Genomic DNA, 20,882 nt, shown 5'->3' with positions numbered 1-20,882 from the left:
CTTTCGGCACCTTACGTTATCATACCAAGCGTCGTAACGTCAGTTCTGCCATTAAGCGATCAGTTCAAACTCTCTAGAAGCGAAATCTTCTTGCAAATCGTAGTCACAGAACGTGCAATTGGAGCTGAGAGGGAGGGCATAGGCCTCGCCCGGAACGCCCATGCTTCTTCCCCGCCAAGCTCTCAGCGAAAGCAGGGCTTTGCTGTCACAACTGTCTGTTTCTGTTTCGAACAAGTATCCACATCCCGTCTCGGAAGGAGTTTATGCTGTAGATCACCCACTTCCCGTGTCAATGATGACAAACCTCAGCGGTGGAGGGATTGAGTGAGACGCTGCGAGTTTGGTGAACTTCGCGACGCGAGAACACCAACAATGCTTTCGATATGACACAGATTCATAGGGACTGTTTGGAAATATCGTCAAACTCTCACATAGCATCCGCCATGAAGAGTGGTGACTCTGATGATCTCGCGGTAAATCAGACCGAAGTTCTGTACATTTCCGAGCAAGAAGAAAAGTTCCATCAGCATTGACGAGGACAACAATTGAAAAGCTATGCTGCTATGTCCATACACCCATAACATCTTAGTAGAGGCAGACTAGATGGATCCAAGATGGGTAAAATCGTCTTGAGCCCTTGATGAGCGTATTGTCTGCCTGTTCGCGACTGCGAAGGACTCAAAGCAATTCCTACTAGAGTCTGTTACTGGCACATTCCATAGGTCTCGGTAGAACCTTAGGTCTTCTCAACTCATTTCACATCTTGCGAATTTGCGCAACGTTTTATGAATATCGACTCTGCATTCGCTAAGGCTCTCTTACTGACTCCCTATTCTCCAAAGCTCGTGCAATTTTGGCTTTCTCAATTTTCAATATCTCCTGGCGGTACGGCCCTTCACGGCCCCTCGCCGACTGTGGATCCGATCTACGGGCCGAGTTCTTATCGGGTTCGGCGTGAATCGTTCAAATGCCGGCCTGACGTAAGACTCGCGCGGTTGCATCTCCTGGGTTCTAGGCAGCCGTTGGATACAGCCCTGCGGGCGGCATTGAATTAGTCCTCTCATTTCATTGGTTTAATATCGAAGCTACAAGGCCAACTTCAATGTGGACACGCTGCGCCTTTGAAGGAAGGGCGCTAGCAAGGTAAGCATTGTTGGCGCAGTACTTATTAGAGACATGTTATCCCCATTCGTTTAAGCACAAAAGTTCCAAAATTGTTGACCTTTCGTAGTCTGTGGTGGCTGAGCGGCTCGCAACGGGCTGCGTAAGTTGACCTCGTATTTTCAAGTATTGGCGACCTGAAGCTCATTCCTACCGTCGCCGGATGTCTTTCATATCTCGTAATAACCTTTTGAAACCCGGGGTTGCTCCTTCATACAGCATACAGCATTGCTCACCATGATCGTCGACACAAGTTCTCCGCCCAAAAGAACCCGGGAAAGCACATCCAAAGTCCGAACCGGGTGCAGCATCTGCAAAGCTCGCCGCGTGAAATGCGATGAAGCGAAGCCCGTTTGTCGACGGTGCGCCGTCGGAAGCCGGAAATGCGAGTACAAGTCGACAAGTCCAGCACGATCACCCCGTCATAACGTGATCACCGTTTATGTGCCTCCTACGAAAAGTCAGCCTTCATTCTTCGAAAACACGAGTGGCCTTGATTTCTTCCATACCAATATTGGTACGATACTTGATGGGCAGTTTGATTCAGAGTTTTGGAGGAAGCTTGTCCCACAGTTATCACACTCTGAGCCGTCGATCCGACATGCAGTGTCGGCAGTTAGTGCAGTTTATCGCGATGTTGAGTCATCATTGCGGCATCCATTAGGATTTGTGAAGGCCAACCCCGAGGCCCAGAGAGAATGGAAGCTTGCACTCAAGAGCCTCTCCGCTCGAATTCAGACGAACCCAAACTCCAACTTGGTGCCTTTGGTCTGCTGTCTTCTGTTCACATGCATCGAGTTCCTCAGAGGCGATGCCGACTTATCAATGCTTCACATCCACAACGGGTTCAACATTCTGGCCCCCCTCCGACCCAACAGCGGCGCCACACCGGAGACAGGGTCAAGGCCCCCCTGCAACGAACTCAAAGTGATTGAGGATCACATCTTCCCGATGTTCTCACGCCTGGGCATCCTCTCCTGTCTCGCTGGCAGGTTTACCCCGCCAGTCTACATGCATACGGAAGAGGATGAATCTCCCCACAAGGACTTTGAGGATGCTAGACGCCGGATATTCGCTATCGCCGACGCCTGCATTCGGTTCATCAACTCGGTCACCCCTAAGGCAGACACGCTTCTTGTGGGCATTGATGACCTTGTTGAGCAGGCCAAGCTGCAGACCAGACTAGAAGTATGGCGCAGGCAGTTCGATGAGCTGTTGGAACGGCTGCAGTCTGCCGGCAACCCGTCAAACCCAGACGCGGTCAACATTGTTCTTGTGAACTATAAGGTCGTCTGGATTTGGATACGAGTCTGCACTACATCTCAGGAGACGGACACAGATATTTACCGATCAGATTTTGACGAGCTGGTATCGTATGCGGAGCAAGTCATCAAGCCAGGCAAGGTACAGGCACCACCACAGCTTCTGTCATTCGACGTCCAACTCCTGGCACCACTGTTCTACGCCGCGCTGAAATGCCGTCACTCCTCCATACGAAGGCGTGCCTTAGAACTGCTCCGTCTGGCACCCCGCCGAGAAGGTTTATGGAACGCGCATCACGCATACCTCACCGCCAAGCGCATAATCGAGCTGGAAGAACGGCATCTAGGCGGAGAAGGGGCGTTGCCCGATGAGGCGTCGAGACTGTTCGGTCTGCCTCTTCCCGATGACCAGTCGCGGGTCTACAACCTATGCGAGCTGCCCTTTGACTTTAGGACGTTCGATCACAGCGTAGTGGCCAGCCCAACGTGCCCCGGCACGCTTGAGGCAAAGTTCCAAACGAGACCGCTGGGTGTTTTTGGAGAGTTCCAGAATTTCACGGAATATATCAAGCTATGATTTGGTGGATATTTATCAATTTCGTCCATATCTTCTATGTTCTAGAGCCTTCCTTATTTTACAGCCAATACTTTCTTCGCCATCAATACAGTCGAATATTTAAACCCATAGTCCATGTCCATTACTCCATCTGCTACGAAATACCCAAAACCATTCTCAAATCCTTGCCCTCGTCTAACCAATCTCAAGCATGGCTTCCTTGAATTTCCTCCATGGACGAACTGCTCATTTCGAACGCAGTCTTCCTGGAGTGCTTGACAGACCAAGCCGCGCTGCTCCACTGACCATCAAATCCAATACCGGGATGGAATACTGTTACCGCGAGAATTGCTAGGAAAATCATGGGACCCTCCAAGATCATAAAAGATACCTCGTCATTGGCAATAGGCCCGTTGAAGCCCTGCTGCAACTCCGCGACACGGTACACCGAGCGGATGAAAACGAGCAGAACAGCCGCGCCGAGCGCCCACTGGAACAAGAAAAACTTCTTCGTCGACCTGAGCTCAGCGAAGCGTGATCCACCCTTGTTACCCTCGGTTGTCTTGCGAAGGCGGAAGACGAACTCCAGCCACAGGAGCATGAAGACGAGCAGGGATATGACTTGGAACACGACACCTGCGACCATCATCGCTCTGCCTGTCTCGCTGCCAGAGTGTGTGTTCGCGGTAGCTGCAATACCGCCGCCGGCACCTTGTAGAACGAGGGAGATGAAGTCACTCGTCATAAAGGTGATTGCGTAGGTGCGCGGGCTGAAGCGAGAGATGTGCTGGCCGTGGACGATGATAATACGGGAGAGGCAAAGGTAGAGGGCGCCGGCGAGAAAGGCGGGCGCGATAGTAAGAGGGACGAGGTAGCTACAGTCGTTCTGTCAGGTCCCTTCAGAGGTCTTAGAGGTTGAGGAACGGCGGGTAGAAAACTTACATGATGAAGTTGTTAAAGTCGAATGGGTTGTTATGCAGCATGATTCTGCCGGCGTATCCGACGACCTCGAGGACGAGACCACAGACCATGCCAACCATGAATCCCCATGTCTTATACCGAATACCGAGACCGATCTGGGCGATCAGGAGCAGCCCAAAAGCTGCCGCGTAGACCGCGTTACCGGCAAGAGTTGGAAGGTATTCAACTTGAGCGCAGCTGAGGGGGCATGTTTCCACCGTGCAGTTGGCGTTAGTTAAGAGAGGGCAAACTTCCGACATTTTGTCTATTGATTTGTAAAGACCAGATGGGCAACGATGGAGGGGAGCTGAGACAGAAAGGACTTTGGATGCACTACGTTGCAAGGTTGGTGAGATGATCAGATTGATGCGATCCCGTCCACATACATATATCTCTACGCGCTCCCTCCGTCCTTCGCATCCTCGAAAACAGCATGTCCAAAATTCCAATCCTCTCGCACTCTCTCAGTCGACAGCCCTATTCGGAAAGGGGCTAGACAGTTACGACCTGACCGCGACAGCCTACAATCCTCATGTCAACATAGCCTCAATCCCGAAAGCCACATGGCATGATTCGCCAGTTCGCATCTGACACCGAAAGACTGCGAAATCAAGTCAGCGTTGACCCCTTGCGCCTTCTTCTTGGCACCTAGCCAGGTGCAGTCAGAGCCTCTCGAAGCGAGAGCTCCCGATTGGTAACGGGGTCGGACTCTCGTATCCAACTAACCATAAATCGTCTAGTGACTGTCTGGGTAGACGCCCCAAAGATAGACTCGTACAGTCCTAACGCAAATAGGAGATAATGCGACTCTCAATATACGGGCCGCAATACGGCTGCACAGAGGGAATGCGGTTTGATAACATGTCAACATATCAGAAAGTCCGTTGGCGTTCTTGCTGACATGGTACGCGTCCGTTGCAAAATCTCTCCGAAGATTTTCGCTGTTCAGCCGCGTCATTTTGCTTCGCCACTTGTCTTCGTCAATTCCGTCTGCAGGTCATTGCCGCCTTGACTATTCCACCCAAGTATATTGCTCCCCGGTGCGGTTTGAGCTGGATTGCGGATGTCGATACCCAAAAGCGAACAGCCATGCGATGGCGTCAACAGCCGGCCTACTCCACATACTACATGTCCAAACGGAACGGAGAGGACCGCCACTGGAGGAATTACAAAGAAACCTCGAACATACGGCTGGGGGCAATCATGTGCTTGGTCCGGCCCACGCATAGGACTGTTGAATTCCATCAAAGCCCTTTACGTCTTCTTCTATCTTATGGTATGAGCACGATTGCATCGGCAATCTAAGTACGTGTAGAGTAGTGATGTTTGCAACCGAACATCGAACAATGCAGACAAGGGTGGCCAACAGGGTGATGCTAGATCATGCATCGCATCAATGGCTGGATAAGTACCTTTTACGCTCGACAACCGTCGTGCTAACCTATCAAAGAATGTTTGAAGGATACGAACAACCTCATATCAGGAGATCTTAAATCATTGAACAATCGTGTTCCTTGATGCAACCGCCTCCAACTTGAGGCTCAAGATCGACTTGAATAGGATTCATTCATCTGCATTGCCAGCCGACTAGCATCTGCCTGGGGTCGATCAAATCTTTACGCTGTGTTGGGTCGGGTGAATATGCTCCTTTGTTCGTGGAGGACAGTCATTGAGTGAACAAGCCCTGTTTACCGCCACATGATACCTTAGGCACTTAGCTTGTCCAATCGTATGTCACTGGGATAAAAACTGTTCACTTGGGAGTTTTGACTTTGCTGGATATGAATTCTCGTGAGAACATGGGGCAGAAATATCGTGAAGTGACAGGACTCATTCTTGTCAATTCTTCCGATCTCATATGACCGTCATATCACAAATCAATCCCAAATCAGTCCAATCAAACTATCACAACAATATCCAACGCGATAAACAATCATCATGTTAAGGAAAGAGGAAACACCAAAGTGATGTTCAAGTTACATGTACCCATAGTGCACGCCACGTAGAGGCTTGGTGGGACTGATAAGAGCTCCAGGATCAGAAGAATTAGCAGGATGGGGAGCAAAGGTCTATACAGCAGGCGGATACAACGAGCGTTGCAGAAATTGACCAAATTATGAATGGTTCCAGGGACATCCAACCAAATATGTTGACAAATATTCGTGCGGTCCTCGTCCTGTTGCCATCACTTCGGACTAGTAGGATGCATGGGAGTGATTTTCTGTGATCAATGAGTCTGGTAATATGAAGTTTACTACTAACAGAATAATCAAGGCTTTGGACCGTAGGCCAGGCAGCAGGGCAGCCAAAGAAGCCTGAACATATCCCTTTGGCAAGGATGCTGGCCCTGGCAGTAACCAGCGCGGTAGTGGTCATGCCCACCCGGCTTGGTCAATTGCCAGTTTGACATCTCGTGGCGGATGAGGAAGTCAAGGGGCAATCCCACAAGCATGTAATATTTTATCTAAGAAATGCTTCTAGTCTCCAGTAAACGGTACATAATTGATATTTTCACTGCCCCGTTACTCAATCATTTATCCTGACGAGCTTTATTCGCAGGAGGCCTAAAATATTCTGTTTGGAACAAAATGCTCCATGGTGTTACGGGTTGGGCCGGAGTAGGTAGATCCGGGCTGGATGCCGGTATTTTGTCACTACTTCCTCTACCGTGCCTGGCCCGCGTGGGTCCTCTTTGAACGCTCTGCCTTCCTGGAAGCCCTGCTTTAGAAGCCTCTAGTCCGTCAGTTTAGATTGCCAATATGGATATCACTTCTACGCGGCTTCACGAGGGCTGAGCTCCCAACAGATATCGGGTTTCAGTCGAGATCTGCCTCCTTGTTCTTCTCCTGCGAGATGTACCTGAGGGTAAAGTAGTCATCACATTAAAATTCAAGATATTGTGGGCAATAGATGTATGTTCACGCCAGTCGTACACATTATGTGTTTGCTGGTGTGGTCTAACGGACTGGGGTCTGCAGTGACAAGCTGCCATCCAGCGCTGCAGCATGACTCCTCAAAGCGAGTGTGATCAACGAAAGAGAGCAAGGGATGAAAGACGATTCATCATGGGTTGGATGACACCTAGTTGGTCGTTCCCAAGCACCTGCTGCGCCCGCAGTCCTGCAGGCCACCACAAGCTTGGCCGCACATGTGCGAATTCCTTGAAGGTCACGAGACTTTCCTGATGCCGAATGCATGCTGAGATCAGGCGTTGTTGAACAGGGAGTCATGGAGAACAAACCTATAGAGGAGTTTCTTTCAGATGGAAAAGTTGGCAAATGCTTCTCCGCGTCGTGAATGTCTGCGCCTGGCGGTATAGCCATTGCATCCTTTGACAGAGTAAAGCAATTGAGAGCAGCTATTCACACAATTTGAGCAAGCAAAACTTTGAATGTGGCGGGGGGGAAAGCAACCAGGGAGCTATTCATTTTGGCAAGATCGGCTATAAATTGAGGGTAAGTCATTCATCGCTGCACCTGAACCGCCTCATACTGCCTTCGGAAGCATGAGCCTTTGTTCGTCATGAACAAGCCTTGATTCAATGGGCTGCATTCACCGCCACGCGCAAACTTCTGGGCAGAATGCCACACTGTGTGATTGAAGTTCTCAATTCCTGACGCAGTTGAGTCCGCTCGATATTCAGCTTGAGCTTGACATGTGAGGATGGGAAGCATAAATAGCTAATGGCTAGCCATCATTCTGTAAGCTTGTCTGATTCCACACAGCATCACAACCTAACAACCTTTCACATACAATTCGCCTGCTAGGCAGAACAGACACGGCCTCCAAGCATAAGACGATACACAAGCTGATAAACCTTTACAATGGGCAAACATGTAAGGAAATTGGAGACTTGGAACGGATTGAAATACCAGCAGGTACAGCGTAACTAATGAGCTCGAAGAAAAAGGAGAAGATGACGCCAGACGCTGTGCGTCGCTTCATTTTCAATTGGGGTCAGGATGTAAGAATCACCCACCTCTCTCATCAGAAGATATTGAATTCATGCACATCCGGAACTAATAGGGATACTAGGACGAGAGAACCCAAAGAGCTATCACAGCAGCCAAGATGCACTTCCCTAACGATCCTCTCTGGGCAGAATTGGGCATTTCCACTGAAAGCAACTCGGCCGGCTCTGGCGGACAGTCTGGTGGAGGTTCTGGTGGTAGCTCGGGCGGCGGTTCGAAGAAGTAGTCATGGGAGCTGTGCTACAGTTGGAATATGAACTGAGCTCAGTAATGACTCCAGTCGTGCCAGTATCTCAACTTATCTGCTAAGCGGGCAGGAGCTTACGTAGCCAATAGTATCTCGATAAGCTCTACAAGTGGTAGCTTCCCTCGCAAGCCAAGTCAAAATCAATACCATGAGTATTGCTTAAGTATGATCAAAGTCTCACCGTCAGACCTTATATGCTACATAGGAAAAGTGGGTAAAGTGACCATGAAGATTTCAAAATTGCTTCAAGATGCAGTCAATCGCGGGGTATGAGGAAGTTTGAGGTGGATCAAAAGTGTGTTATATTTCATGGCTTTTCCCTCTCCTTTCCCCTATCTATTTGTCCCAACCAGGAACCAGAACACCGAGACACCCGTGTGTGTAAATGCTTCCCAAGGTATCATAGTAGTATATACATCCCTCCAAACACCCCTTTATGCCCATTTTAGATCATCCTTGTCCTTTCACTGCCTCTGTGAAGGATATTGATACCGCGCCGGTTGCGGCTGCACCTCCGTCGCCGGCATCTCAACAGCACCAGGCGGCGGCTGCGGCACATGCGAAGGAGGCTGCGAAGTAACAGGTATCGAAGCAAGCTCAAACACGCCCTCCTGCTGAGCGGGTTCCTGCGGCGGAGCAACGTACGCAGCTTGCGGATGATGGCCCCAAGCACCCAAGTTTGCCCCCTGCTGCAGTTGGAGATGTGCATACGGCGGCTGCGGAGAATTCGTCGCCCACGTCTGTCCACCGGGACTCGTAGCCGTGATCTCGGAGACGGGCCTCCAGCCTGATTGTTGCTGCTTATTCTCGTTCTTGTACTCTTGCGCACCGGTGTACGCGGCGTATCCACCCGGCCCGGCGCCGGCGACGCTGGCGGGCGGGCTATATTCGGTAAAGGGCCCGTGTTGTGGGTTATTGTGGCCCGTGGCCCCAATGCCGCCGCCGAGCATCGGGCGGTGGGACTCGTCGTGGGCGTCGCGGCTTCGCTTGATGCGCCAGATGAAGGCGGCGAGGCAGACGAGGGCGATGGCTCCTGCGCCGGCGCCGACGCCGACGCCGATTTTGGCGGTTGTGCTTAGGCCTTTATTCTCCTCTGCTGGAGTCGATGTCGTGGGTGTAGGTGTGGAGGTGAGGGTGATGGTAGCTCCGCCTGTGGTGGTCGTCATCATGGTTGTAGGTGTTGCTGTCTTTGATGTGGATAAAGTTACTGATAGCGATGCTGTAGCACCCGTCGCGCCGAGGTTGAGGAATTGGTCTTCGGTTATGGATATCGGCGTCTTGGAGTCTGAGCAGGCGGTGCTCATTGACTGGTAGACTGTGCGCAGGGTATCTTTTGCCTCCTTTCCCAGACATGTCGCTGCGTTCGTGACGAATTTGCCCTTGTCGTCACTGCAGAGGCACTTGTTCATTGTCGCTACTGTATCGCCGTCGCATTTGCTTGCGTCTGAAGAGGCGTAGAGGCATGGTTGGGCTGCTGCTGGATATAGGTCAAAGTTGTTTTGGTACTTTGCGAGGGCTGGTGCTGCGAGGAGTAGGATGCTGAGCAGGCTCCTCGTAGTTGTGTTCCTCCGCGCCGACGCCATTGTGAAGAGTCGAGGAAAGTGTTGCTCTCTCTGCTCTGATCTCGAGTCGATGGTGTTGATGGTTGTGAACCGGTGGTTTTGGGGGGGCCGGAAGATGGATCGCTGTTTGGGTGGTGGGCTACTGCGTAGAGCTAGAGATCGGCAATGCGTGTCATGCACTTAGGCCTCGACAAAAGTTTGAATCGAATTTCGCTCAATTGGTTTCCAATCCAGGTTGAGGCAGTATCTCAGTGTTACTGACTCCGTCGTCTGAAAGAGTCTCTGTTGTGCCTATATCCACGCATTCGGGTCTGCTGGGCAGGGATGGTGATGGCCAGGTTGAGGGGTGCTGGTTGAGTTCGGCCGCAAGTGGGGGAAACAAATTCGCAGAGATACCGAGTACTTAGTAGAAGGAATGATGAAGGAGGCGTGACGGAGGGTTTTAAGGAATACCGTCCGGAACAAAGATTATGAATCTAGCTGGAGCCGAGCTAGAGCAAAGGAATGGCTGGAGTCGCTAGCGCAACAACGGACGGATTGACGGATTGGAGGCTGAGGCTTGGATACCTCTCACACGGAGACAATGGGCACGGGGAGAGCGCCTAGAGAATGACGGAGGGTGGGAATGCAGCGGTGCAGTGCAGACGATGGACCAGGGAGAGGGAAGCTTGTTTCCCTTCTTTCTCTGCCATTGCTCATTGATGTTTGGTTCGTTTCTCTTTTTTGCGTATATGTAGGGCTGAAGGCTGAGCATCAGCGCAGGTACATGTAACCATTCATAGACACAGGTTGGGAACCAGATGCATGAGTTGACAAGAGCCTGGCCGAGGCACGAAGTAATCTTGTCCAGGGGCTGTGTTTGCTTCTGGACGTTCCGTAAGGGAAACTCGAGCAAACCGATGAAAGATGCTTCTCTAAGAGGAACGTGGGTGAGATCGAATACATGGAATCGGGACGGGACAACGAAGCAGACTGGAGCATAGCGTCGGAGGATCTGCAACCCTTGCCGGATTCGATGAACCGGGGCTAATTTTAGAGGTTCACAAGCCCCAGTCGTCTGGGCTGGCTGGATGACCGTCAGCCACACACACCCAGTCCTGCTGTGTTCCTCCGGTCTTTTTGTAGAGAATGGCATACTTGAATAAGACGAGAAGGAGAATGAAACGGCCCTCTGTCGTGGAATCTTGATGCCTGTGAGGGAAGGTGAAAGGTGAATCGTCGTCTTCTCTCGGTGACAGGAGTGAAGAACAACGATCGCGTTCAGACTGAGACAAAATGTCTTAGCAGTCTAGTCAATCATCATTACAGAGCAACTTCCCCGAGACCATCAGCAGAGAGTTGACATAAGCAAACGTCCGGGTACTTTCATTTAATCTCATGCCCCAAACCCCGTGGCTCAGCGTCCCCGGCAACCCGGATGCCGCTGGAACCGGAGGCAGTAAGTTGACCACACGCAAGGTGCTGGTCGCGGGCATCGACAGTGTGTCCAGAACGAAGGATCACCCGCGGAGTCATGGCACGGTCATTCGGAGGCTGCAATAACGGCCTGAAAATAACCGTCAAGCCACGCGAATCCAATCTCCTGAATATCGCTGCCTGCGCTGAAGCTTCACCGCAAGCTTCGACGGGGGGGAGAAAGGAAACTGGTTCAGAAGGGACAGGGGAAGGGAGGGGTCCAGCCACCACTGTCAGGCTGTCAGCATTATTTCATCTCACTCAAGATTTTCCCTCGCTGGCTCCTGGTGACGCTATAATCTGACTAACCTGAAAGCGGCCCTCTTTTGGCGGCTGCCTCCCCACGCAGCTCCCTTGCGTCATGTTATTGTGTCTTAACAATAGACAGAGCGACAATGCATGTTGTGGAATCTGATTTTTTCGGGCCGGCTGTCAATCTCGCTGGAAGCACTCGGCGGAGTCGTGGGCGCTTAACTGGTTATCGAGTACATGATGTCGTATTGCCATATCTGATGCGTTCAAGTCCCTGTGGGAGATTCGAGAAGCGGAGAGGTACAAGACAGCTTCTCGAACCCTGCACAACGTGTCGAATCAACGTAGTTGGGTTGGGTACTGGCTGTCCACATTGAATCGCGTGACACCGAGAACATCAGAACTTTGCGAACCCTGGTCAGAAACAGTTCCCTTTCAACATTTGAGTCTATTCAAGCCCTGCGGGAAAAGAGCACGTTGTCAATCCTACCAACATTATCAATGTTGAGTCTATTTGTCCTCATCACCGACGGCAGTTAGCCGGCCAACAACAAGGTACTTGCTGTCAAAGTTCTCTTCCCATCCCTGAAGCGCCTCAATCTCGTCAGGTCCCAGTCCCTCAAGCGGGTCCAACGGGCCGTCCAGATCCTCCGTCAACATATCTTCATCGAAGCTGCCGAGGGCCAGGCCGCGCGAAGCGTCACGGCCGGCAAAGTTGGAGTAGGGTCCGCCGGGGCCGTAAAAGTTGCGACCGTGTGAGACGTCGAAGACGCGGCCGCGGACGGCGAGGTAGATGGGGGTATCGTTCTCGCCGGTGAAGGGGAGGAGGGTGCGCGGGTTAAAGACGCGGAAGACGGTCGCGGGTGGCTCTTTCGGGAGGACCGGAGGCGGGGTCGGGCGGAGGAGGACGTAGATTGTGTAGATATTCACGAGGAGGAAGAGGATGTTGAGGGGGGTGAAGAAGGCGTTGCTGTTGGGACATTGAGGTTAGCTGATTGATGTCGACCGTATAAGAGGTTTGTTGACTTGCCCTTGGTCCACGTGCAGCTTCACTGCTTCCTCCTGGAGTCGCTTGTCAACGTAGTCCATGATGATGGTTCGAAGGTACGGTTTGTGGATTTGTCGGAGCTGTTGTCTAACTGAGGTTCAAGGTATTCTAGCTTGGCCACGTTTGGTCTATTCTCGAGTTCTAGAAAAAGAGTATCGAACATAAATTGGCCAGTCCCGCTTCCTGTCGCAAGATGAGGCTGTTCAAGCTGCTGTCGACAGGAGAACCATTTAGAAAGCAACCACCCGCCAGGCTCCGTCGGAGCTCTCCAAGTTCCCGTCGACGGCTCAGGCTCCTGCTGCTCCGTGCACTGCCGATCTGTGCCCCGCCAAAGCCATATCTTATGTCATCATCAAGCTGGATCCACCTTTTCCACGTGACGCATGCTTTGTCAGCAGCGCGCTCCAAAACTGAAGCTATCACGGCTCACAAGAGCTAGAGTCGCTGCTCCGTGGCTTGTGAAAAGACATCATGCCTTGTGAGCTATCATCTACCCCACTCACTGCAGTATATCTTCGGTACATAGTAATACAGAGATGTGGGATAACCGTAAATTGGGCGTAAACCCAAGCCTACTACCCTACATCCTCAAATTAGAAAGTTCATTATGAAGAGAAGAAAGGAAGGACAAGGTGATTAAACTGACGACATTCCGAAGTTGGTGGGATATTCAGCTTCAAAGTTGTTGTTTCGTTCGATGCAGCTCCCCCTTAGAAACAAGCTCTACCAAAACCTATGTTGGAAACCTGACTGCAGGCCATGTTAAGATACCTTAAAGAACACGGAAGCTGCGTCACGTACATGTGTGCACCATGAAATAAATTGTACGCCAGTCGATTTGAAATCTCTGTATTGGCAATGTGCTACGACTTCACTGGGTAAGTGTGTCGATTCACAAATCGTCACTTGTCCCACATTAAGGTACGATGGTCTTGAGCCGACTAACTTGCTCTCAATTCACTCAGACAAGATACAGTCCAACACAAAGTGAAGATTGGAATACAGAGCATAAGGTATTGTGAGTATTAAGTAACCTTGAAAGACCGAGATTCAATATCTACAAGCTATAGAAATGTTTCACAGATGAAACCCATTGAAATGAGAAAAGATTTCTTCTCAGTAAGGTATCTTCAAGTGCAGTCCCAAGCTTCAGAAGCGCTTGCATCGCTGCTAAAACCATCTTGCCATCTTCTTCATCATCGACGAGACGGTGCGGCAATAGCTTACTCATGCTGGGCATCAGTGCCTTAGAGCGCACACCACGCATGATGCAACTCATGGGTAGCAAAAGCTCCCGAGTCACTAGCGTGGTACCAGGCCCGGGGTAGGATTTGGCGCTCTGGTAGAGAGAGAACCTATCGACAGATGTAAGGATGGCTTTGAGAAAGATCCGTCAAATCGGATGCTGCCCTGGTGAAAAGACCGGCAGTGTCCGTGTTGGAGTCGCAGACACCAGAGAACTTAGTACTAAGTAGTCACGGTGGGAGTCTTGGTGCTAGATTCAGTACCCTTGATTTGGTCGCAGTTGAGGCAGAACTCAGTGCCAGAAGGCCTGTAAAGAGCAAGACACGCAGGCCGAACCAAACAGTCACCAGCAACAATATTCTTTGACATAGTGAAGGTAATGACATTATTATCATACACGCCCCATTCCTTAGCAGCACCGGTAAGAGAAAAGTAGCCATAAAAAGACTCGTTGATTTCGAGCCAGGATTCCCAGCCGTCGTAGCTGAACAGATGGCCCGTAAACTTGGCCCACCAGATCTGGAGCGGGCCGGAGTGCCAGGTCTTTGTGCCGACGTCCTCAGGTTTTGATCTTCTGATGAGTGAGGCTAACAGTCAGTGATACTACGTTGTTTATTTACTGTATCAGATGTATCCATGTTTTATTCAAAAGCCCAAGTTATGAACCCAATTACCCATTGTAAGTTACATGTCCCGATTCGCCGTTCCCATGACCGGAGGTATTCCCTCATTACATTGACATTATTTAAACAGCGGCGGCAACTTTGAGCTCCTTCTCGACAACAGAGACATTGTTCTTCTCGTCAGTAGTCTCCTCAGCACCGAAGGAATCACGTCCATCAGCGAAGACAGCCTCAAAGTCGTACTCTGACCAGCGGATCTCGGGGGCGAGACCAGCGAACTTCCAGACGCCGTCGACCTTCTTGTACCAGTGCTTGTTGTAGCTGTGAGCGTGGCCCTTGACGGCAACCTCCTTGCGGGAGGCGTCAGTGTACTTTTGGTGGGGCACACGGAGCTGGTGGTGTCCGATGACCTCAGTCTCGGAGACCTTCTCCCAGCGGGTGCCGCCGATGAAGTGCTGGGTCTTGAGGAGGGGGTTGCCGAGGACGGACTTGTCCGAGATCATGGCGATGAACTCCTCCGCAGGCATGGCCTCCCAGATCTTGTCGAGGAAGGAGCGGTAATCAATCTATAGTGCTGTTAGTTCAAAAGCTGTGGTCGAAGGTAGCGAAAGGCCGCGCCGTGGAACGGATTACTTACGCGCAACTCGGGGGCAATGCATTTCCTGAGACGATCCCAGTCCTTGGAGTCGTAGCTGTCGGCCCACTCGAAAATGCAGCCAGAGAGGCCGAGGTAGTCTGGATGAACCTGTCAGTAATCATTCCGTAATTATGCATGGTGTCCATGACCTACCCTCAAAGGAGATGTTTCCAGCAGGGCTCGCCATTGTGTCTGGGGTTTATTATGAGAAAGTAAATACAGGGAATTAGCTGGGATTTCAGGCGAAAGATAAAAAGGCAAGTTCACTGCACTTTAGAAAAGGATATCAGAGAAGTTTATAGTTTACCAAAAGATGAACAGACAGGACGCAATGAACAGTCTGATGTCACGGAATAGAGGCCCATCTCATGTTAGTTCCTGGCAACCGGACTGCCGCCAGACGCCCGGGCCCCAGGTACGGAGGCCCGGACGTTGAACTAGCGGCCCCCGCACCCCTTCGTGCGTGTCCGAGACCCCTATTTTTGGCGCTTTTTCACCGGACTCAGGTGGGGAGATGCCGGTCGTGCGACCACATCACCTTCAGGCTTCGCGGCTGCGACAAAGGCGCGAGGTGATCTGCCGTAATACGTCAGCCAGGGAACGACCATCATGTAATCAATCATCCTATGCGAGTATGTTTGGTTTGATCACGTCTGACGTGTAAGAAATGAAACACCCGCTACGTACTTTGTGCGGGGAATGCGTTCGTGAAATCAGAGAACGGTGCTCACGCGTAGGAAGCTACTAGAGTATGAGGACAATAGCGTTGAACTTGGAACACAATCGAATTTACGAATCAAGCTTTCTAACAACCAATCACCGAATTCTACGTCTCCGGAGCCGCTGACTACTAGACCAATCCATTACTATCTTCTTTCTCTTTTATTCCCCGTCAATTTACCTATTTCAAGTTGCCTCCCCCTAGGCCGGCATAGGTTTGATGACCTCACTGTGAGTCTTGCAGATCTCTTTACCGATCACAATTCCGAGAGCTTGGTGATTAAACAACAATTGCGATAGTACCTGTAAGTATGGAAACAGAAGTCTCATTGGTAACACCTTACTTCGTATTTATTCATGATTCCTACATTGGGTATAGCTCAATCTCCACTTCCTGGGGCTATAAATACATTCTTGTTCACCTCTTTAACCCCCTCGCCGCTTGCACTAAATGAAATCTTTCCTCTATTCTTACTTTTCTTCTTGCCTCATCGGCTGAGAGAGACTTCTTTGTCAGAAGCGTATCCCCCTTTGAAGGAGGCAATGTTAATCGAATGTTGGAATCGAATTCGTCCTGGGCCCAGGAGGCACCCAGCTGACCGTCGCCCCAGGCTATCTCCTCTTCCCACTCCGATATAGATAGCCCATTATGAAAGACCTCGTCGAATAGATACATGTCCTGCCGTATGAGTTTGACAAGTGGGCGTACGGACACCAGCGCTAGCCCAAGCTGATCTGGTCTCTGAGAAGGTACCAACTCCCACTCTAAATCCAGTCGTAAGGCGAAATCGAGACCAGAGGATAGGTCCCAAAACCTCAGCCAGACAATGGCGGATGTCGTTGGTGACGCCAAGTCTTGTACTACTATCAGTGACTTTGACGTCGTACACAGCGGATACCAGCTGGGTGGGTACACCTCAGCAAGCTTGATATTGCCTGGGGCGCTAGTAAATTGAACTGTTGTAGACTTTTCCACCCGTCTTAACATATGTCCCGGCATCGGAAAGTCTGTTTTAAAGCTCTCGAAACTTCTGGAAACGTGGATGTAAAGATAGATAGCTTCCTTGCCGAGGTCGGCTTCGTCAATCAACAGAGGTACGGCGCCAGGTGGTCGGATGATGAGGTTGCCCACATAGTAGAGGGGGATAGCTATACAGTTCTTCCCTGAAGTTAAATATCTGTCCGTGCAATGTATCATGGCGTAGATGAAATTTCCCATCCTTCGTTGTGCACTTGAAAATCGTGTCTGAATATGTAGACCTTTGTTCGTTAAATAGTAGTGCGGGGTGTTGCCCGCGGTCTCGACCATTGTGACATTCCGGCATCCGAGGAAGTCAGCCGGAGATCTGGCAAACAATACCCCTTCGAACCGAGCAGGTTCTCCGTAGCCCCAAGAAAATATCGACTCGTCATCAGTCTTCTTGATGATTTCTTCCTGAAGCCTAAAGAAAGCCTTTTCACCTTCTCCGTATAGCAACGGCATATTCACATCAAACAGGCCCATGAGAGAGTAGGCCTTATCCTCTAAGCGGGTTGTCTCTCTTCTCGATGCCCAACTCATCTTCTCCGCCACTGAGAAGGACTGATGGACATCTTCGAATTTTCTGGTTAACGCAATCAGGTTTATGTTCGTTATACTGCCGAGAGCCGAGGCGAAATTATTCATGTTGGAATTTATGTCGAAGCTCTCGTTATAGACTTGACTTATCTTCCTTTTCCCGAGTATCATGTTGGAAGGATGGGTTCTACCGTCAGTGTCACCGGACTTCTCAATCCACTCCACGAAGTTCCAGGACCAGTCGTAAAAGAATACCGTGGTCGATGCCAACAACTCCTGCAAGGTCCAACCGCGACTAAACCATCGACTGTTGGCAAAGGTCTTGTCTTTAGGATTAAACTTATAACCCCCGGGAACATCTTCGAGGTAAACAAAGCATGTTGCAGCCTGTCTGTACCATGCAAACATAGAATTGATAGCCTCAGATAGCTCTGTGCTGCTGCTCTTGTCTATGCAGCAAGTGTCTATCCAGACCCAAGAAAATCTTTGGTCTCGAGCGACACGACACATGCCATCAATTTTCGTGATTCCACCGCGGTATCCAGCTCGTTGGAAATCTTTGAATGTGAACTCGTTGCGCCCCCAAGTGTGGGACAGAATGCCGTACGGAGGTATGTCTGTGCCGGAGAACTCTCGCAATTCAAATGTAGTTGTATTTAATAGCCTCATGATACCAATCCGACCACTTTGCGATCTAGTAAGCTGACTGAGGGACGTTGGGAAAGCTTGACGGGGCGGCTGTAGCCTGTATGAGTTGAGCAATTCAGGAGGCGTTAGCAAGGACTTTTTCCAAGCGACAATCTGACGTCTCTCATCTCGAGTGCGGGGTAAGTGTAAGGAGATGCCCCCTGTTTAGGCGTCGTGGTTCGCCAGAGACCAGGAACTGCGTATGAGCGTAAGTAGGTATGTAACCAACAGATTTGCCAAGGCTTTTCGACCTGCTTACTTGATGCGTACTTCAGCCGACGATGCATAGTTAATGCAACGGGTATGACCAGCTGTCGGCTTTTTCGCCGTATCAGTACCACGAAGTCCATTGACTTGCGGCATACTATACTAGTTTCCTGCCTGTTTGTATGAGTAGAGCTCGCATCCTTTATTACACGGACCGCATGTCTGAACATTCTTCACCTCCCAAAGCCCATTTTGTATCCCTTATATGTGACACCTCAGAGACGCAAAGTCAGAGATGTAAAGCTTCGCAGCCAATGCTACATAGTCGCGTGATCTTGATGCGGTAAAGCCGTCGCAGGCTTGAGTACAGGAGAACCACTGACTGAAGTGGAACCTAAAGTCACTAGCAAACTTGAGGCGAAAGCATGAAAGCATGGTGATAATAATTTTATGTTCAACGGCAGACCATCTGTGAAGGTCTCCTAGCCTAGATGTGTTACATGTTTGATCAATATTTACATGTGAAAGGGAAGCCCCTCGTTGCGCAAACACTCTCCTAGACTAACTTCGTACACAAATTTCTTAATTGGCTGTCTGACTCCCTACTGAGCAAGGGGAGGACTCATAAATAGTTCATGGTGTCAACTTTGATGCCACAGATGTCCAGTAGGTTGAAGCCCAGCGGAGGAGTTCTATCGCTGCAGCGTGAGAACTGCCGGGCGGTAGGGCAGCAGGCCGTAGTCGCCGCTGGAACTAGGGGACCGTCCCTGGTAAAGCAGTTGAAGGTTGCACGGGTCGATAGTCATGGTCTGGTCGGGGTCACTGCGAACCAAGTCACCGTGGCTGATGTCGTTGGTCCAGGTAGCACCGCTGTTGGCCTTGCCAGCAAAGGGGTTGCTCTCGGTCGCGGCCTGGGCCGTCCACGCTCCGCCGAGACTGGTAGCCGTGAAAGAGCGGAAGTAGCGGCCATTGGCGCCGATAGCCTCGACGATCATGAGGTACTGCTGCTTGCCCTTGACGGTGTACACTTGGACAGCCTCGAAGAGGTTGTTGGTCGTGTCGCTCATAACAACCGTCGAGGCGGTGCCAAAGTTACCCGGGAAGTTTCCGATGGGCATGCTAGAGCGGTAGATCTTGCCATTGTCGCCTGCGAAGAATAGGTACATGTTGGTCGTGTCGCCAATGAGCGTCTGGTCGATGGGGCCGGTGCTGGAGTCAGAGATGGTTCCGGAGAACATAGGCTGCGCCGCGGACCACCCGTTCGCAATAGAGGGATCGCTCGACGTCTTGTAAGAGAACTGGGTCGGACCCCATTGGTAGGCGAGAACCCAGATGTTCTTGGGCCGGAAGTAGAAAATGGTGGGCGCGACGGCGGACTGGGTCATTGCATTTTGAGACGCCGCACCCATTTGAGACCAGTCGGAAAAGAGGCCAAAGTTCATCGAGCCCCAGGTTGAACCTTGGTCATGGGTCGACGCGTATACAAGGTGCTGACCGTTGTAAGTGACGGTGGTGAAGTCTTTGAGCGAGGCCCATCCGGATTTGGGGGTAGCCAGCTCGCCTGTCGACGTCCAGCGGTAGGTAGACGGGAGGTCGCATGTCTGGGCGATGATATTCGTCACGGATGCGAGAAGCAGTAGGGTGGTTGAAACCACGCCCGCGTTGGCTTTCAGCATCATCTGGGCTTTGTGCAGTAGATAGGTATGTACAATTGGTGTAAGAAGCTTGGGTCTCTATAGAAAGAGCTCCTTGACTAGAAAGAGTTGGCAGTCGTCCGATCTTTATATTTAAGAGAAATGTTTGTACTCTTACTTGGTAGTGACTGGCCATCTAGCCGTTCATAGCAAGCCAGTTTCCCCTAGTTGCAGACCGGCAGTTGCTCGCCAATGCGAGAGAGTCCGAGAGAGTCGCACTGGGATACGAATCTAATCAATCTGGCATTCGTGGGTTAACAAAAGTGAAACTGGACTATGCTCCATGCAGACTGCCGTTTGTGCCGCATGGTTTACCGACTCCAATACTACTTCCCATATTGCCGAAAGTAATTTGAAGAGGATGGTCCTGTGCTACAATTCCCCTGCAGACCTGAACATAAACGGGTTTTGCGGCTCCGGGGCCGAATTAAGATTGTTCGCGAACGTTTTCGAAAGCTTTGCATTCAGCCGGCGGATCGCATGTGATGCGCACCAATTGCGGTCCCTCGGTTCCGGGTGCACTTCTCCTAACACTCGCGCAGGGTTCCATCGAAGTGCGTGATGATCTCGGTTTCCCCAGACTTCTCCTTTTTCCGGACTGATCGCCATAGCGCCAAAATTTCCCCGACTTGGCATTTGTGTAACCGCCAAATACCGATTGGTAGTGAGGTAGTAGACGCAATGGGAGTAGCTAGTCGTGATGGAACACTTCGTTGGCCTCATGTTAGAGACTTACTAAGCTCAACTACAATAACCGAGTAAAGGTTGAAGAGCAAACGGTTGAGCGGGTGTCATGTTCGGTTGTGCCATTGAGGACGAAGCAGGTTTCGAATTAACTGTATGAATAGATCTCACTATGAGGTGAAGTTGGGTACTGTTGTGAAAGGCTCTCCACCGGGCGACACGCATTTAGCACGAGCAAGCCGGAGCTGGCCCAAACAACATGCGAAGTCTTGCTGCACGCCTTGAAATTCCGGGACAAAGTGCAAGGGAACTGGAGAAAGTAGATTATCTGCCTCATTTGCTAAATACCTATT

The 20,882-nt window shown here is 50.8% G+C and overlaps 7 protein-coding genes across 7 annotated transcripts; 1 reads left to right on the top strand and 6 right to left on the bottom strand.

Moving 5' to 3' along the window:
* Window positions 1-1,762: 1,762 nt before the first annotated feature.
* N0V96_002676 (uncharacterized protein) lies at window positions 1,763-3,000 on the top strand (the record flags this gene model as incomplete). The annotated part of the gene is given in 2 exon segments (XM_065756590.1): window positions 1,763-1,769; window positions 1,787-3,000. The coding sequence occupies 2 exon segments, from the start codon at window positions 1,763-1,765 to the stop codon at window positions 2,998-3,000; spliced, it is 1,221 nt and encodes a 406-aa protein (XP_065614959.1).
* Window positions 3,001-3,184: 184 nt separating this feature from the next.
* Window positions 3,185-4,199, bottom strand: RSB1 (phospholipid-translocating ATPase rsb1; the record flags this gene model as incomplete). The annotated part of the gene is made up of 2 exons (XM_053187283.1): window positions 3,185-3,854; window positions 3,922-4,199. 2 exons carry the CDS (start codon window positions 4,197-4,199, stop codon window positions 3,185-3,187), a joined length of 948 nt encoding a protein of 315 aa, XP_053054787.1.
* A 4,422-nt stretch (window positions 4,200-8,621) lies between these two features.
* On the bottom strand, window positions 8,622-9,740 carry N0V96_002674 (uncharacterized protein; the record flags this gene model as incomplete). The annotated part of the gene is made up of 1 exon (XM_053187285.1): window positions 8,622-9,740. One exon carries the CDS (start codon window positions 9,738-9,740, stop codon window positions 8,622-8,624), a length of 1,119 nt encoding a protein of 372 aa, XP_053054789.1.
* Window positions 9,741-11,936: 2,196 nt separating this feature from the next.
* Window positions 11,937-12,515, bottom strand: DAP1_2 (Dihydrodipicolinate synthase; the record flags this gene model as incomplete). Its single annotated transcript, XM_053187286.1, has 2 exons — window positions 11,937-12,396; window positions 12,433-12,515. 2 exons carry the CDS (start codon window positions 12,513-12,515, stop codon window positions 11,937-11,939), a joined length of 543 nt encoding a protein of 180 aa, XP_053054790.1.
* A 1,426-nt stretch (window positions 12,516-13,941) lies between these two features.
* Window positions 13,942-14,397, bottom strand: DAP1_1 (Dihydrodipicolinate synthase; the record flags this gene model as incomplete). Its single annotated transcript, XM_065756589.1, has 2 exons — window positions 13,942-14,306; window positions 14,394-14,397. The coding sequence occupies 2 exons, from the start codon at window positions 14,395-14,397 to the stop codon at window positions 13,942-13,944; spliced, it is 369 nt and encodes a 122-aa protein (XP_065614958.1).
* A 67-nt stretch (window positions 14,398-14,464) lies between these two features.
* Window positions 14,465-15,166, bottom strand: SCD1_1 (Scytalone dehydratase; the record flags this gene model as incomplete). The annotated part of the gene is made up of 3 exons (XM_053187287.2): window positions 14,465-14,908; window positions 14,980-15,077; window positions 15,133-15,166. The coding sequence occupies 3 exons, from the start codon at window positions 15,164-15,166 to the stop codon at window positions 14,465-14,467; spliced, it is 576 nt and encodes a 191-aa protein (XP_053054791.1).
* A 3,677-nt stretch (window positions 15,167-18,843) lies between these two features.
* Window positions 18,844-19,830, bottom strand: AXHA1 (putative alpha-L-arabinofuranosidase axhA-1; the record flags this gene model as incomplete). Its single annotated transcript, XM_053187288.2, has 1 exon — window positions 18,844-19,830. The coding sequence occupies one exon, from the start codon at window positions 19,828-19,830 to the stop codon at window positions 18,844-18,846; it is 987 nt and encodes a 328-aa protein (XP_053054792.2).
* Window positions 19,831-20,882: the final 1,052 nt, after the last annotated feature.

Source organism: Colletotrichum fioriniae (assembly GCF_027942845.1).
Source record: "Colletotrichum fioriniae strain IMI 355084 chromosome Unknown scaffold_2, whole genome shotgun sequence".
Taxonomy (NCBI): Eukaryota; Fungi; Ascomycota; class Sordariomycetes; order Glomerellales; family Glomerellaceae; genus Colletotrichum; species Colletotrichum fioriniae.
This window is presented reverse-complemented; position numbering and strand designations above follow the sequence as displayed.